Source organism: Mus musculus, chromosome 3 (genome assembly GCF_000001635.26).
Source record: "Mus musculus strain C57BL/6J chromosome 3, GRCm38.p6 C57BL/6J".
Taxonomy (NCBI): Eukaryota; Metazoa; Chordata; class Mammalia; order Rodentia; family Muridae; genus Mus; species Mus musculus.
This window is the reverse complement of record NC_000069.6, coordinates 97,724,626-97,742,151: the sequence shown is the minus strand read 5'-3', so window position 1 is coordinate 97,742,151 and position 17,526 is coordinate 97,724,626. Positions and strand designations below refer to the sequence as shown.

Here is a 17,526-nt window from a genome sequence, read left to right as displayed (position 1 = left end):
ACAGTGGAGGAATTGTGTGTGGTGTGGGTGACTCCACCCTGATGGCCATGTTTTCTTACACTTCTCAGGTCTGGCTTAAGTGTGCTATATCCTTATATCTCCTCTCAGACCATCTTCAGGTTTTTGTCTTGCCTCCCTTCCTGGCCTTTTTTGTTCCTTCACCACTTTTTAAACTTATTATTCAGTTTTCTCTAATTTTTCATTGGACTTTAGAAGTGTTTTATTTCTACCTCAGGAAAATGAAAGCCAGGGAAAGTGTCACTGAGCGCCTGGAATGCCACTTGTCCTTGGAACTGGTCTCTCAGATCTCCGGCAGGGTGGTGCAGGCAACAGAACAGCTCTCCCCAGCCTCAGCTCTTCTTGATTCAGTTGACATTTAATTTTTCTTGGGTTTTTTTAGTTTTTCAGTCACATAATGAAATTTCTCTTCTGTTGCTATAGGAATGTGCTATATAGTTTTGTGTGTAAGTGGCCCAGAATCTAGCTAAAGGGACAAGCTGTGTAGGAAGGTGCAGGCCTTGCTTAACCCCCTGGCATTGAACACAGATGCCACATAAAGGCTGCATTCATTCACTTACTGTGCCCTGGAGACTAGTTACTTTAGGAAATCTCATAGCCCGAGTGACAAAGATGGCTCTTCGGAAATGAATGGACTCATTATAGTGGTGGCTAACCCATTTTCCTTCCATGTGGCATGTTTAATCAGCTCTGAGAGAGACGGAACTCTGCAGGTGGAACTGGAAGGGGCCCAGGTGTTACGCACTCGACTAGAAGAAGTTCTTGGAAGAAGCCTGGAGCGTTTAAGCAGGCTGGAGAGCCTGGCCGCCATTGGAGGTGGGGAACTGGAAAGTGTGCAAGCCCGTCACAAGCATGCCTTCTGAGCACTGGCGGGTCACACTGCGACCCAGGATGGAAACCCTGTTTATACTAACCAGAAAGCTGTGTCGGACTTGACAACCAAGTGTGGCTTACTAATGGTAACGGTAGGACTGCTGTCAGTAGCAGCAAAGGGAAGCAGCTGGAGTCTTCCTTACTCCCTGCACGGACCTAGTTCTTAGCTAACTGAGGTCTTGAAGCATACTGCACATCTTAAATCATTCCATTTTAATTTCCCATTCATACTGCTCTTCTCCCTGGCCTGTCCTCATTCCTTTACCCCTTCCATGGGCCAATAAAGTTTACTCCCCCATCTTACCACCCCCGCCACAAGTCCCACGTCATGTCATCAAATGCATGTGTGTGTATTATTTTTGCCATCCAATCAAATCCTGTTCTTTGAAAGCAATTTTTAATCAAATAAAGGAATCAAGTATGAGTTTTAGGTTTAGAAAGAAAGGTAGAGAGTCCCGTGAGAGTGAGTCTGGGGAGGGGTATAAAACCCTACTAAGGATAATCAGAACTAGACAGGAGGGTGTGGGCTGAGCTCAGGAGCAGAGACCGTTAGTGTTCCAATAAAATTTGCCCTCGAAGGCCTCTTCAGAGTTGACTGTCTAGGGAAAGATGAAGTCAGATCAGTGGACAGCATGGTCTAGTCCATAAAAGCCTATACAACTCATGTTCTTCACTGGCCTAGGGTTTCTTCAAGCCTCAGGCATGGCCTTTAGTCAGAACATGACTTTAAAAACCGGTTTCCCAAATCAGAATCCTCTAGATAAAAAATCATCTTCTATGTGATATTTCCCACCCTCCTTTTTTTTATTATTTTGGTTTTGTTTTTTTGGTATTTTATTTGTTTGTTTGAGACAGGATATCACTGTGGCTGGCCTGAAATGCACTGGGTAAACCAGACTGGCATTGAACTCACAGAGATGAGCCTGCTTCTACCTTTGGGTGCTGGGATTAGAGGCATGGCTGCCACCCCTGCCTGTCAGCATCCCCCTTAAGAGCAATAGTTTCCAGGATCCCCAGATCAGGGGAAGTATAATTCCTGGATGCTCATTAGGAGGTGAAGCGGGTGGCGTCCTTCATTGACCTCTGCTTTGGTGGGAGTAATTCTTGATAGTGGAGTAAGAAGACGATGTGAGATGCTGTCATGTTCAGGTCACTCAGAAGGAGGCCTTAGATCTCATGTAGGTTTTACTCACCCTCTCTGCTTTCTTGGGACAACCCGACAGGTGGGGAGGTGGTAGATTGTTCATTTCTAGCATCTTAAATGTCAAGAATAGGAAAAGTAACAGGTTACTTGCAAGGGGCTGTGGATTCTGCCCCAGAACCTTTCCTAGTGCTGAAGGGTATGAGTAACGTAATCCATGCTTTCCAGCACCCTGAGAAAGACTGAGCCCCCTTCCCGAGCTACACTGAGCTTTCCTTTCCTCTTCTTATTTATTTTTTATTTTTTATTTTTTTGACAAGGCACACTACATCCATGTGTTGACATGGCATGTGTTCTAAATTCTATTCAAGATTCTGTAACCTCAGCTGTGTGACACACTTTAACTGATGTGTATCCATCAGCTTGAAGTGGACAGGAGGAAAATATTCTACCAGAGAAGCACTTGAAATCTTCTGATGAAGTAGTTCACAAAGATTGATAGCCATGGCCTTCCTTATAATGGATGTGCTATTACAGTTTTACAACCTTTAGGGGGGAAAGGACTCATTTAATATTAAAGATAGAAGATGTAGAAGCAGAGCCATCCAATGTTCTTAGTAACCCCATTCTAAGATACTCTAAGGCCTGCCTGAACAAACCTTATGTAACTAACAAGGAAGAGCATAATAGAGTTGAGCTATAGACATGTCAAACAATTAAAGACCAGCCTGTTAGTCATTACAAGGCAATTAGGAAATGTGTTTACTCAACTTTACCAATAGACAACAAAGTTCTGCAAAGCTGCTATTAAGTTTCAACTCTAGTAATCTCTAGGGTTCTAAGGGCTCACAGTGATTATAATAATGAAGGTTAATAATTAGTGCAACTGCCAACCTCTAACAAGAGTAGGTTGATAGACAAGTAAATTAAGAGTTTGTTATCAATTCCATAAATGTGACTATAAAATCTGGTACTGACTTTCTGGTCCTGATGCTAGAATGAAGGTGGAGACCTTGCTGCCTGGAGGGAATGTGCTTGGCCCACAAGCTTGTGCAATAATTTGACACCTAGCTACCGAACACAGTTCTGATGAATTGTACAGCGTGAGCCACAGGTGGATGGTACTATGATTACACGTCATTCATATCATATAATTGGATTTAGCATGCTGTAATCTTCATTTCTCTGTAGGAGTATGGACTATGTTAGAATGTGTCTGCCTTTGTTTGGATTTTTTTAATATTATAATAAAATAAACTTAGTTTTAAAGCATCAAGTTCTTATAGAAGTTTGTGCTCCCATAAGAAATTTCTTGAAAGAAAAATAATGAAGTAGATTTTTCCCTTAGCTTTTGTTTAATTAGAACCATAGAACTTTAATTTAAAAAATCCATTATTGATAGATTTCATTTGTCTCATATTTCCTTATAAATAGTGGGAAATATCTGCAGTGTAATAGTTGTAAAGGGTCAAGTAGATAAGTCTAGTTTGTAGAACTATTGGGTTAAAAATGGCTTATAAGGAGATTCATTATGGAACAAAATGTAAGTCCTTTTGACATGCTCTCTTTAACTCTCTCCTTTTGTTGCTGTGCATCTGATTTGCGGGATTGAACCCAGAATTTTTTGCATGCTAGGCAAGTGCTGTACTACTGAGCTTAAATCCTCTACTGCAGGTTGAAACCCAACTGTTGGTGGGCTTCTAGTATTCAGTATCTTTCTGACATCCCATTTTTAGCAACTTATCCAAGTTACAACCTCTGGAAAGGAACAGGCCTATTTTAATACATCCTCCCCTGCTTTGGCATGATGCATGCTTGCTTTTCATCCCCACCCCCCCCCCCCCCCGCTTCTGCCTCCATACCCACATCCCTCTGTTCAGGTACAGACAGCAGCAAACTTTTAGTGCTGCTAATCATAGGGAAAGCACATCATTCTTGTTTATAATTTAAAGCATTTTCAGCTATATGATCTGCAGGCGGAAACCTCTTAAGGATAAAGGAAATCAAAACCCATGTAGGATCCTACCTTCTTCAGAAAGAGTCTCCTTAGAAGGGTTTGTTAGATTAGGCTTACAGTTTACATATGCAGGGCTTGTGAGGAGGAGATGCATAAAGTCCTGCCACTGTTTGTGCTCCTAGTTCAGTATCTAGGTAGTGAGAGCTGAGATCAGAGCATAGAAAATAGTTTGAGAAAATTCAGCTCTCTAGCTTCTAGTCTGCACACTAGATCTGGAGTCTCATGGTCAGGAAGAGAAGCTTCGGGTCACACTGCGCTGACACCTGCTTCCTTCTCAGAAGTAACATTTGATTGGCTGCCTGAGCACCTGACTACGAAGCCAAGTTTGTTAACTCCAGCTGTCACTGCAAAGCTCTGATCCCGTTGCTCAGACACTCTTTTGAATGCCGTGGTTCTGAACACTAGACCCACCCACTCAGAAACTAGACCTACCCACTCAGAAACTAGACCTACCCACTCAGAAACTAGACCCACCCACTCAGAAACCTCCGGTGAGAATTCTCTACCCTCATGATCTTTTTTAGGAGTCACAAAATCTTCACATTGAGAACTCCCCAAGCCCCTCAGCCATCTCTTCAACAAGGGTCTTAGCTGGATTTAGCAGGTTCACTGTCCGTGGCCTGCAGGAAAGGGGTACAGACTTCCTAGGACGCTGGGAAAGCCATGTTGTAAGTTGAGCACTGACTCAGAACAGATGGAGTTAGTGCTCCTGTTTAGAGATGCAAGCGTGCATTTCCTCATTCCTCTGCAGTGGAAGCTCAGCATACTTTTCTTCTCCTTTTGTTAGTCTAGACCTATTTATACTCTAGAGAAAAGCAAGCCTCTGGACATGGAAAGTCCATCTATGGCAATCCAGTAACAGAAACCAAAGATGAATGAGTAGGTCGAACATGGCAATGACTTCTCTAGGGTAAGAGTTTCAGATCTCACTACATTTTGGCTTATGGACGGAAGTCGCTCTAGTGCCATTTGCAACAATGGTTTAATTAGAACGTTTCATTATAATTAGAAAATGAACACATGACCTGAATGCTCCCTGAGCACTGACAGAAGGTAAGTCTATAGTTTTTTCTATATAATCACACAAGCCAGGATGAGTTTTCCAAATAAAACTTAGCGTTGGAATTTACCAGCAGCAGAGAGTGAGAAATGGAAGGGAAATTAAAAAAAAAAAAAAACTACATAGCCAAGGTCTTACCAGATTTCAGGTAAAAATAATTCAACTTACAAAGTGATATACTTGTTTTTCTCCTTTCTCATTGTTTAAAGTCAAATTCCAGAAATTAAAGTCTTTATTATATTGCCCTTCTTATGCTAAAGCTGGAAAAGTAAAAAAGAATGTTCAACAGCATCACAAAATGTTTGCTCTAAGGTAGCCTGAGAAGTAGGAGTGTTAAGACACATGAGCCCTGTTCCCCAGGCCTTGGCAGAGATTGGTAAACTTGCTTTTAGTGGCTAAGACTGTACCTGCTTTGTGCAGCTGAGATGCACTGCGCAACTAAGAGCTTTAGGAGCATGTGCATAGACAGGTGTGTTCTCTAGGCCATGCATTTCAATGTTTGAGATATTATTTAACAATAAAAAGCAGTGTTATTCACTTATCAGTGAGATTCTGAGGGCTGCTGAGAAACGTGATTGACAGCTTCAAATGAAGAAGGATGTGACACGTGATCAGGAGACTTGGCACTAAGTTATTTCCAGGACTTTCCTCACAGGTTAAGCTTACTCACTCAAAGCCCATTCTCCATGTAACTGTGCTAGTAAACTGTAAATAGCGGTGCAGTGGAGCTGTGCTTGCTTAGATGTCTGTTAGGCTATCAGGCAATTTAGTTGACACACACCAAAACTTGTTACTGGTCCAATAACAGTGTCAAAGGCCAACAGAAGCTATTTGGTTTCGTTCTTAAAGATTTGTGAGAAAAGATAGGGAAAGCTCTTATCTTTTTTTTTTTTCTTTTCCTATATAGGAGTCAGTCTATTGATCATTGTACTAAAATTCCAAGTCAGAATCAGACCCCATGCATGCTTGTTTGTTTAAAGAAGAGGAAACAAATTTTCTCTCACGGAAGCAAGACCAACAAAACAGCCAGCATTGCGCTTTTCTGTAGCAGTGACATGGACTTGTTCAACAAGTCTGTTCTCATTCTCCCTGCTGAAGAGAAGCAGTAAATGCAGGCCAGGCTGAGGGCCAGTTGCTGTAGTGGGTGGCGCCATCTCTTAGTGTCCCTCCAAGAACATGCATCTTCTCTTCCTTGAAGAAAACGCCACAAACGAAGAGTTCCTTGACAGGATAGTCACTGTATAGTACAGAGCCTGTGGGTGTGTCTTCTGATCTGGACGGCCCTCGTCTATACATGCCCTGGTAGTTTAAGATAGGTGAGACATTGAATAAACAACCTGTTAGAAAAGTAGACATGAAAGTCCTATTGAGATTCTGTACCCTGGACAGCCATTTGATTACAATTTGCTTTTCAGTCATTTAACACAGCTTCTTAGTAATATTCACAGTGGACAGCCCTCTTAGGAAACATTCATTTGGAAGACAGAGGTGCATTTTAAAGAGGCTTGGCTGCTGGTAAGAGCTCTGCTACTTACTTTCCAAGACCAGCATCTATCAGAGAGAGAGAGAGAGAGAGAGAGAGAGAGAGAGAGAGAGAGAGAGAGAGAGAGAAGAGAAGAGAAGAGAAGAGAAGAGAAAGAAAGGAAAGAAAGGAAGAAAGGAAGGAAAGGAAGGAAGAAAAAGAAAGAAAGAAAGAAAGAAAGAAAGAAAGGGAAGAAAGAAAGAGAGAGAAAGAAAAAGAAAGAGAGAAAGAAAAAGAAAGGGAAGAAAGAGAGAGAAAGAAAAGACAAAAGGAAAGAAAAAAAGAGTCTCAGCAGAAGCTAAGGAGAATTGTAAAGAATCCTGACATCAATTCAGTGCTGAAGGGGATGGATGCAGGAGAAACTGCAGTGTTGTAGTATATCTTTGATTCACATGCAGCATCATGATACTGAGCCAGCAAAACTTGGTTTGTGATGTGAAAATGTGAGTGTTCCGATAAAGAGCGCATAGCAGAGTGACTGGGAATGGAAGTGAGGTGGGTCAGGGAACACCTTGCAGGCTCCTCAGGGAGAGAGTTGACCCACACACTTAACCCTCACTGTGAGCTTCAACTCTTCAAATTCGTTTTCAAAATAAGTTACACATGACCCTGCAAGTTTGAAGTTACTGTGGGAAAGTATCACTTCTTGCCGTTCCTTTATAAGTAAGGGAAATAATGACCACAGAGTGGAATTTGGGGAGAATGCCTTGACCCTACCCAGTTTTCACATGACTAAGAATTAAAAGGAAAATGCATACATTTTCCTATGAAGTTTATTCATGTGTAGTGCTATTTCATGGCAGTTCTAATTTGATGATGGTGATGACAGCTTTTCAAAAGGGATCACACTGGGGACAGGCTGGGCTTTGCCACGTGTTCTATGAAGCAATAATTCAGAAAAAAAAAAGGCATGCAGGCAAAAATCAGTAACATCAGGGCTACAGCTGGGCCCTGCTGCCTAGGTTTAGTCAGGTTCTGTGGCCTCCAGCCTTGCTAGCCCCGCAGCCTCTCAGCCCAAGGACCACTTCAGTTCACCAGCAATAGCAAAAGGCTACTGTGTAAGGGTAAGACCAGTGATGACACAGTGTGCCAAGCACTGCTCTAAGCACACACCATCCGCAAACCCTTTGAAGTCTGAAGTTGTTTGAAGTTCACAACAGCTGCCTGGAACAGATAGCAACTTCTAACCCTAATTAAAGTCACATAACTGGAGGCAAAAGCAGGTTCCAGCAGATAGTCTGGCACATTCTCAATCACCGTGCCATCTTCAATTTAAAAATATCACAAAAGTGTGAGTTTCTGCCTCCCTGATGAGAATGCCTTGTGTTTGCAGACTGCGTAAACTTTCAGTAACACTGGAAGTCTTACCTTTAAGAGCCTTGTTTTAATTCTGTGAACTTTGTAAAATGATATTGCTGGTAGGAAACAAATAAGTACGCATGAAGAGCGTGGCATCGCCTCCACTCCGTGTGCTGCGGGGCCTAGGAATGTCTAAGCAGCACTGAGAACATCCACCGACGGCTCTGAGACAAGAGTGATGGGATTTCAGTCACGAGTATGTGCTACCATGGAAAGCTTCATCTCAGAGAAAGCCATTTCTAATTTCTCAGAGAATCTCACACGTTATCAAAAATGAGCAGACGGTCAGTTCTGAGAGTGCTGATCTCTTCCACTTAAACTGAAAAGTTAAACTATCCCAGGATAGTTATAAAAGTCGTTTTCAGTTGCCTGGTAAAGAGCTTGGGAACGGGGTTCCTTTACAAAACATTCTTTTGTCTTTTTCTTAGAAGGGTCAGTGAGGGCAGGGTCTCACTGGCCTCAAACAAACTATGTAGCTGAGGAAGACCTTCACCTCCTGATGCTCCTGCTTCCACCTCCCAAGTACTGAGGTGACGGGTGTGTGCCACCAGGCCTGGTTTGGCATGGTGGTGGGCATCAAACCAAGGCCTTCACTAGGCAAGGACTCTAACGCTGAGCCACATGGCAGCCCTAAAACATTTCTTCCATTAAAAAAGTGAAATCATTACAGAAAGAGGGCTGTCTAATGACCACTGCTAAGTAGGACCGTGTGTGAGACAACAGCCTTACTCTATTTTCTTTTGGGTTTTGGCTTTATTCTCAAACACATTTTCAGCATTTCTGGTTTCAGCAAAAGAGCAAAGTAACCATTAAGCTCCACTAAGGGAGAGAAAAACAAAGCTTCCATCTAGTTGGCCTAAGTGGGCATATGTTTCTTTTTTCTTTAAAAAAAAAAAAAGATTTCATGTATATGAATGCCCTATCTGCATATACACCTACATGCCAAAAGAAGGCATCAGACCCCATTAGAGATGGTTGTGAGCCACCATGTGGTTGCTGGGAATTGGAATCAGGACCTCTGGAAGAGCAGCCAGTGCTCTTAGCCACTGAGCCATCTCTCCAGCCCCAGGCGTATTTTCCTTTTATCTGAATCTAATTTCTGAAGAAGCCAGAAACAAGGCACCTTGTCCCATCCTACTGGTTTAAGAAGAGTGTCAAAATGTGGCTCTAGCAGCTAAAAGTGCCCCCACCTTGCTCCTGGGATCTAGTGCAGGATGACTAAGGGCTACGGACTCAGCTCAGAGGAGACAGCACAGGCCAGCAAGAGGGACGTGGGAGTGCTGGCCTCACAGGGCTGTCTTGCCTCTCAGAGTCATTTTCTAGCTCAAAAGGGAAGCAATGAGCAAAGTTGCTTTCCTGATCTGTCACTGAGTGGGAAGATCATTTTCTTTGGAGGGGGAGAGGTGTCGTGTCTACTGTTGGACAGGGTCTCATTTTCTTAAAATAAGTGTGATACAGAAGTCATCGGTGACTTGGCATTCGGGTTGTCGTGGGTTTTCAGAGCAGCTCAGGCTTAGGGAAGATGCTCATTCACCTCTACTTACCAGGACCCTGGAAGCTGACTCTGCCATTGAAGGGAGTAGTTGGAAAATCTCTCTGTATGCTGGCTGCAGTGGGTCTCTAAAGATGCTGAGTGATATAGCTGCCTCCTGGTTTTACTGGTTAGAATCCTGTTCTCCTGTGAGAGTATAGCAGGACTCACAGTGAAGGCTGGGGGCCTTAAGCTCTTAGAACAGCGCACTCATCACTTACCTCTTAGTCCGTTGATGAAAATGAACAAGCCATCACAAGTACACTTGCACAGACCTGCAGACACTAAGAATTGGAAGATAGATGTGAGATGCCCACTTTCTGCTTGGTATACAGAAGTAGTTAATGGCATCCTTTGTATCCACATTTCATCTCTGAGTATCTGAGCTCAAGATGGAGTTCTTTGGTCATGGAAGAAGCAATCAGATTTGCCACTATAAGAAACTCAGGTTTGCCATCCTGAGACCAGACACTTGATTGGCTAACCCAAATCTTAACAGAACCAGCTTTTTAACCTTAGACTAACCACAGAGTCTCTTTGAGCTCCAGGTCTCTCAGTAGATAAAAGAGGATTTTAACAGGTTGGTTGCTGAGGTGGGACAAAAGTAGATCTTAATGTTTCCTAACTTGGCAAACACCATGAGATACAAAAGTATCACAATAGATTTTCTTTGATGTTCTGAGGGGGGGAATCAGCAATGTGCATCACAGTTCTTAATATAGAATTTCATTGGTGATCTTTAATTATAACCAATTCTAAAAGGAATAAATGCTTCATGTTTGTACCATCCTATATTGTAGCCACTAGTCACATATGGCCATTTAAATATAAGCTCCTGGCCACAATCTTCTGTCTTAAACAGTGCAGATACAGAACAAGGCCATCCTCAAGGAAGTTTGTCTTGCCCAGCACCAGCCTGGACTTTTGCCCAGACCTCTAACTGCAGCTTCTTGTTCCTTGCAACAGGATATAGGTGCCTGTGCTCTAGGGTGATGGGCAGATCACTGGACAATGAAAGAATGAGACTCTATAGCATTTGAGCAGAGCAGTGCAGAGAATCTTCCAGGCAAGGGATGTTAGCACTGATAGAGGGGGTGTGAATGCTGTGGAGGAGGGATGGCTAGAGGAAGGAATTAGAAAGCCCCTGGGTCACCATGTGCCTCACATTCTGATCTGGACCTCTGTGAGACAAAGAACCCCAGAGATGATGTCCTCAGAGATACCGTCACCCTATGTACACACACACACACACACACACACACACACACACACACACACACACACACACACACTCCATCCCAACAGTAGAGGAGTGTGAGAGGAGAGGGACTGCTTCCATCTCGGGAAACAAGGGCCCTGCTCAGCAGTCAGTGGTGGGAGATAGGTTAGTAACATCTGGCCATGTTAAGAGGATATTACTCTGTAAGCCAAGTGGAGAAGAATTCATTGAAATAGGGGAGAGTAACAGTCACTCTAAAGGTTTCTGAAGTGTAGCTGGATAGTTAAAGTGAGTTTGTTTTGAGGTTTGGCCTTAGTATTAGAAACAAAGTAACACTGACATAGGAGAAGGCTTGGTTCTGTCTTCCCTTCCACTGAAGGGCCAAGAGTATGAAGAACGGAAGAAATCAGAGGTAGATGGCAAAGCATGTAACCACACCTGCCGTCTGGGAGCCATCTGTGAAGGAGTCACCTTTCTCTTCTGGACTCTTTTCCAGGTGCTACTGCAGGCAATGAGACTGAAGATACAAGCACGGAGTTCACAGACAGCATTGAGGAGGAGGCTGCACACACCAGCCACCAGCAAGTAAGTCGGTGTCAGGTGTGAGGGTTTCCAGGGTGGAAGGCACAGTCTCCAATCTGATTCTCACATTCAGCCTCCGTGCGCCGGGAGTGAGGACATCTTTTATGTAACCCACTCCCCCACTCTGCTCCCTGTTCCCCCTCACTCTTTTTCTGTTCAGTCTGTTTCTTTTCACTACCCCTATTTCTTATTTCTGCTTCTTTTCCCTACCCACCTTTGTCCCTATTGACTGCCTGTAGCTTTAGCTTCAGAAGAAGTTTTACTTACAAGACAATGGATGCTTCCCCTCTTTGGCTTTTGTGAGCGAAAGACGAACAGAAGACAGGGAGGCACTGAAGGGCTGTCTGGGGAACAGCAAGGCCTCCAGCCAGCCTAAGAGTGCTGGCTGAGAAACTCCCAGAGGACTGGAGTGCCTCCATGGCAGGGATCTTTCTCAGTGAAGTAGAAGAGAGCTTTGCTCTGTGTTCTGACACACTACCCAGTAGCCAGCCCTGCCAAGCCTCAGAATTTGGCACTGGCCCACCCTCAGAGAAAGTGTAAGATCTCAAGGCCAAGACTGAATGTCCCAGACCTCAGAGCTTAAGTCACCTTTAATCATTGGAACTGAGTGTCCCTCCCTTGCCTGGTGACAATTAACAGTCATATCTAAATGCCTGTGGCTCTTAAGTTGTTGCAGTGATAGACGACCACCTCTAGAAAGAAACTGGACTTTCCTAGTGCTATCTTCCTTGGGGTTACTAGAAACACTTGCAGGGGAAATGAGGCTTGTGGCCTGTACATTTTCTGTGTGAGACAACATCCATTAAACTGACAAGAAGAAACCAAGTGCACACAGACCCTAACTGAATAGGATCTGGCATTGTTTGGGTCTCCTGAGGACCCGAGTGTGTCTGGGATACCAGACTTCATCATGAGTGTCTTTACTTTCAATCAAGCTCTCCTTTCTGTTGCTGTAGCCATGACGACCCTTCACTCCTCCCTCGAACGTTTTGCATTAGCTGCTCTTTTGGGTTTGCTTCATCTGAGTCCTCCTCACTGACTAATATGCTGCAGTTTTAATTACATACACCACTGCCTGGGTGCACAGATGTCTCTGCCCCTCCCTCCCCGATCTCGTCAAGGACCTCTGGGTGAGAGAGAATATGCAGGTCGGACAGAAGTCTACTCCAACTGATTGGAGTGTTGGCCAGACGCAATGGTTATAACAGCTGTGGGGCAGGAATAGCGTCAGATTAAATAAACAGAAGACACTGATGTTATGACCATCAGATTCGGACTGCTGTGTTCTAACTATTCCTGCTGCTGCAAGTCTTGCAGGCAAACTGGTTTGTGAAGCCATTTCTTCCCCAGTCTTTTTCCTGTAGCCTCACACCAAGATGACCAGACTCTACTTTGAGAAGGTCAGTACCTTCTACAACCACCCTGGAGTTTACTCTGTCTGGCACATCACAGTGCTTGTCTTAGTACTTAGCACAGGAAATGCTCAGTATAATTATAAGGTATCAAACCTTCAGATCAAGGCTTTATTCTTAATAGACAGACAAGTATGCCCTCTGGATGAGGAATCTTTGGGTAAGCACCGTTTTCTTCCTATCACCTTTCCTTGAAAACTGATTTCCAGCTTTGAATAGGAAGAGCCTTGGTGTTTGACATTGTATATGAAGCACCTTGTGAGTTCACTTCATCTTTTGTGGGGTTTGAGTTGTGACTCTCCTGTTAACAATTAAATAAAGCTTGCTTTGCCATAACTACTGTGTGTCCAGATTCTAAAGATTTGTTTGCTTGTTTCCAGGGAAATGGTCCTTTTAAGATTAGCATCTGAATTCCTTCTTATTGTATCCTTGAGAGATAAACTTTATTGTTGGTTCCACACTCCCTCTTAACTTAGCTCTACATACTTTCCCTAACAAACACAGTTGGCTTTGTGTTCCTGGACAAGAATCAAAGAAAGCCTAGTTTCTTTTCTCATTTCTAGGAAGTCGGTTACCTCAGAAAGCATGACCATGATAGTCATCTTCTCATTGCTCACAAAATTACAGTCTCAAAGAGATGTAAAGTCTGTAATAAGTGCCTAGGAGATGCCACAAAGGACACCGGAGAGCAGTCAGCCATTGCTGATCATTTGAACATTTACAATGCAGAAAAAAACTTATCAGTAGTCAAGTCTACATGCAAAGAAGACAGAAAACTAAACCACCTTTTCTTTCAGAAAAGCTATTTCAAAGTAGTAATATTTTATCATAAAATCATAATTAGATACACAGAGTACAATGTGATGATTTGATATACACATATATAGTCAAATAATTAAGCCAAGTTAATCAATACAACCATACCTCATCTACTTTTAGTTTTTTATGATGAGATGTTTGAAATTTACTTAGTTACCTTTATACTTAATGATAACTATGGTCACCATGTTGAACAATCGATGTCAAAGTCCATTCCTTCTGTCTGGGTGAAGCCTTGTGACTTTTCAAGTCCCCACTGTATCCTCCTCCCCATATGTTGTAGAGGATTATAATTTAAAATTAGACCCAGAGGAGTTACACTAGTATCACACACACTGAGTTTTATTTGAGGAAATTAGAACTCTGGCCACCACCAACCATTCCTCTTTGTACTTTATTCAGTTGGCTCAGCTGTGTTAGATCCCACACATAAGTCATGTAAGGAAGAGGGGTGGTATTTGTTTTCTGTGTGCAGCTTTATTTCACATAGCTTAATGTTGTGGGTTGCCCAAGTGCTGTTTGCATTCTTATGTTAATTCTGCTTCCTCAAGAGGGACTGCCCAAGACAAGGGGTAGATCACTACTCAGGTGATCTCACGTGACCCCTTTTCCCATTCTAACTGGTCAAATAAAGGCTAGAGCTTGTGATTGGACAGTGGAAGGAAAATGTGGGACTAGAGGTCTTAGAGAAGAGAGAGGAGGAGAGAGGATGGAGGAAGAGGAGGTGGACGCCAATATGGAGCAGAACCACATGGACTGGAGAAGCTGCAAGTAACAAGGGGTCTCATAGCTAGGGAATACGTTAGGATAATGATAGACCTACCCAATCTAGGCATATAAATTATAAATATAATAACCGGGTTGTGTTTTTTTTATATAGGCTTATTGGGGGTAAGGAATTACTGCAACAGCCTAATGTTCTCCAGGTTTAAGCAAATAACAGGATATCCCCTCTTTTTCAGACTCATTAATTTTTCTTTGCTCATGAATTCATAGACACCCAGGTTGGCTCCATGTGTAGCATTTGCGAATAGTGTTGGAGAGGGCGTGCCCATGTCAATTCACATGCTGATTCAGCTCCTTCGGAAGTATCCCCAAAAGTAGAGATCCTGGACCTCAGAGTAGTTCTGTCTAGTGTTTTACCATCCTAATAATGAATGAATGTTCTTTCTTACTCTTTTCTCCTTATCTTGTGTGTGTGCGTGCGTGTGTGTGTGTGTGTGTGTGTGTGTGTGTTTCTGAAGAAAGAGCCCAGAACCTCCTGCATAGTGTCTTTCTTAAAATATATACATCAACATTCTGATATACATGAGTTGATCGCTCCTTGTAGTAGAACTTTTTATTTTCCTAATGATGAGCAACACTGATTTGAGAAATGATGGCTTCCTAATATCTTTAATATTGTCTGAAAATTGACCTCTGTGAGGAGTATGAAAGCGAGAAGGTGAAAACCAAGCAATTCCATTCAAGCAAAAGCGCAGATCTGAAGTGGGTCTATGAAACATTCAAAAATGTTAAATTCCAGAGAAGTGATGGCACAAGGGGGCTAGGGATATGAAAAACTAAGAGGATTATGATTTAAAATTGGACCCAGAAGTGTCACGCTGGTGTCGCATGCACTGAGTTTTACTTGAGGGAAAGTATGGTAACACTTGCTTCCAGTCGGTGGTGAAAGTTAACAGAGCATCTAGATCCCAATTCAGTTTTCATAAGTTATTTTTAATTTATAAAGTTAGTAAGACAAACAAACAAAACTTTTTCTTTCAGGGCTGTGAAAACTCACACTAGGCTGGACAGTGACCGGATCTCGCCAGATGTATTCAGCCTGTGGTCCCATATGCCCTAGAATAGCTATGAATGCAGCCCTGCCAATGTGTAGATTATAATATGCCATATTGCCATATCATAATGTTGGACACCTCTAGGTCTATAAATCATTTGCAATGATTTATTTCCGTATTTTAAAATGAGAAATCATACCAGATGAGCCTTAAGGTCCATCCGGCATCCATATTTTATGAGCCAAAATGTTTTCCTTTGAAAGAAAACAGGATGCTGAAATCAATAAAATACATACACAGGAAAGTATTTTATTAATGAATAGGCCTCATTAAAGCTAGACACTATTTTTAAGCATAGTGTTAAGAAAAGAGTGATTATTTTGTCCCTGTTCAAGTCTAATGGTAATTTTTGTTATGTTCATTGCAGATGCTTTATATAGAGCGGTAAGATTACAAAGTTTACTTATTTATTTTTGCCTACCTATTCACTATTTTCAGGGCCTTTGAAATGGCCTTACTATGTAGCCCAGGCTAGCCTGGCTTCCAGCCCTCCTGCTTCAGCCTCCCAAGAACTGTAATTACAGGCATGGGCCACCACTCTCAGCACGTCACAAAGTTAAGTGAAGTTTATGGTAATAAGCCTTCAAAAGTGTCCCGCCCAGTACCTATTCCTATTATGTATTTATTTATTTATTTTACAAAAGTTGGGCGGTTCATGTAGAGATGGCATCAGCTGACTGCATTTGGCAGCAATCTTAGAGAGGGAGATTGTCTGTAGTCTAATCACAACTAGACTCAGAAAGCACAGATGGGATTGAATGCCTGTAGCTATGTCTATGACTCTCTCCTACACGGCAGCACAGCACTTGACAATTTCAGTTGCAGTGGTACTAGATAGCATTCATTACATGTGTGCTATGTATGATTGCTACCAGAAACCTGCAGCATAAGTGTGACATAGCTTTGTTAAGAGGACTAGCGAAGGTCAACAGCTCTGGGGCCACCCAAGCTACTCTATCAATCACTGACCCATACGCCTTGCTCTGGCCCTATTCTGTTCAATATGGTAGTGACCTAAATGGATGCATAAAACATAATTAATTATATGAATCATCTTTAGTCAGGTAAGTACTACATGATTTATAGAGATGCACATTAACTATTTTAATGGTTTTTGTTAAGTGGGATATGAGTCTGTATAACCAGAATAAATTTATAAGTGACAAACATGACTCACAATATTAAGAGAGATAAAAGAAAACAAATTACTATGGGGGCGGTAGAGAGTAGGAGTCAAAATTGGCCTGAAATTGAGTATAACTTCCAAACAGTGTCACTGAGAGGAAAGAGAAGCCAGAGTGACTGGGAAGTATGGGAAGTACTGTTGAGATTTGTGCTGCAGCATCTGCTTGTAAACCTAGCACTTGGGAGGATGAGCCAATAGAGTCAAAAGTTCAAGGACAGCCTGAGGTACTAGTGAGATTGAGGCCAATATAAGGCAAAAAAATAGGGAGGGAGGGAGGAGGAAATCCTTACATTAAAATAGCCACACACTAAGTAGGTTATCACACCCAGATTTTGAGTTGTATTAATACCCTTTTTAATGTGTAGGGATCAGCTAGAGATAAGTCCCATACGTATGACAAGAAAGTCTAAATACTCACAACTTCCCACTTGGGGAAAAGCACCCTAAGGTCAGTTTCAAATGAAACATTTTGGAATGATGTCAAGAGAATCCTTAAGAAGAGAGGCATTGTGAAATTTTCCACTTTGTTTTCTTCTCTCACGCTTAGATTTACAGAAAGAATTTAGCTGACAGCATTGGCACAAGGGCAATAATGGAAAAGGAAAACTGGGTGCTCAGTAGGGTGGCTTCCTTCAACCCCTCAGTGTGATTCTTCTGCTGTTGGTAGACTTGGCCTTGCTGTGCCCTGCCTGAAGCCCAAAAACCTTAATTCTGGGACTGACTGCTGGCTGCTTCCTTAGAGCCCCGAGTCTTCATCTCCTCTTTGGAGTCTGAGTTGTAGGCAGGAGCTTAGCCACTGAGCCCTGGCATCTTGGCCCATGATCTTCACAGTCAAGGCACTCTTACTCAAGGGTCAATAAAGCAACCGTGAAGTTGAGACAGACTATCAGGGACTCTACCCCCTATGAAGAGAAGCATTGCAGTATCGGCATCTGCTAGACCAAGT

General features: G+C 42.7%; 1 protein-coding gene and 1 long non-coding RNA gene across 9 annotated transcripts in view; one reads left to right on the top strand and one right to left on the bottom strand.

Annotated features, from left to right (window-relative positions):
• The window catches only part of Pde4dip (phosphodiesterase 4D interacting protein (myomegalin)), a 198,880-nt gene that overhangs the window by 146,556 nt on the left and 34,798 nt on the right, over positions 1 to 17,526 (top strand). For 3 of the 5 annotated variants that reach the window (NM_001289702.1, NM_001039376.2, NM_001289701.1), the window contains exons 24-25: positions 707 to 834; positions 11,237 to 11,325. In NM_001289702.1, the coding sequence (NP_001276631.1) occupies positions 707 to 834; positions 11,237 to 11,325 (217 nt within the window). Of the gene's footprint in view, positions 1 to 706; positions 3,309 to 11,236; positions 11,326 to 17,526 lie in introns of those variants that run through there. The other 2 variants (NR_110360.1, NM_178080.4) reach the window with 1 other exon arrangement.
• On the bottom strand, positions 2,314 to 16,964 carry Gm31305. 4 transcript variants are annotated; one of them, XR_003954521.1, is made up of 4 exons: positions 11,590 to 16,964; positions 9,743 to 9,805; positions 8,000 to 8,154; positions 2,314 to 6,446 (listed from the first exon to the last, which is right to left on the bottom strand). It is a non-coding gene; the product is annotated as a predicted gene, 31305 (long non-coding RNA). The 4 variants fall into 4 exon arrangements; XR_003954522.1 differs by having other exon boundaries at positions 2,314 to 6,408; XR_867490.3 differs by having other exon boundaries at positions 2,314 to 8,154.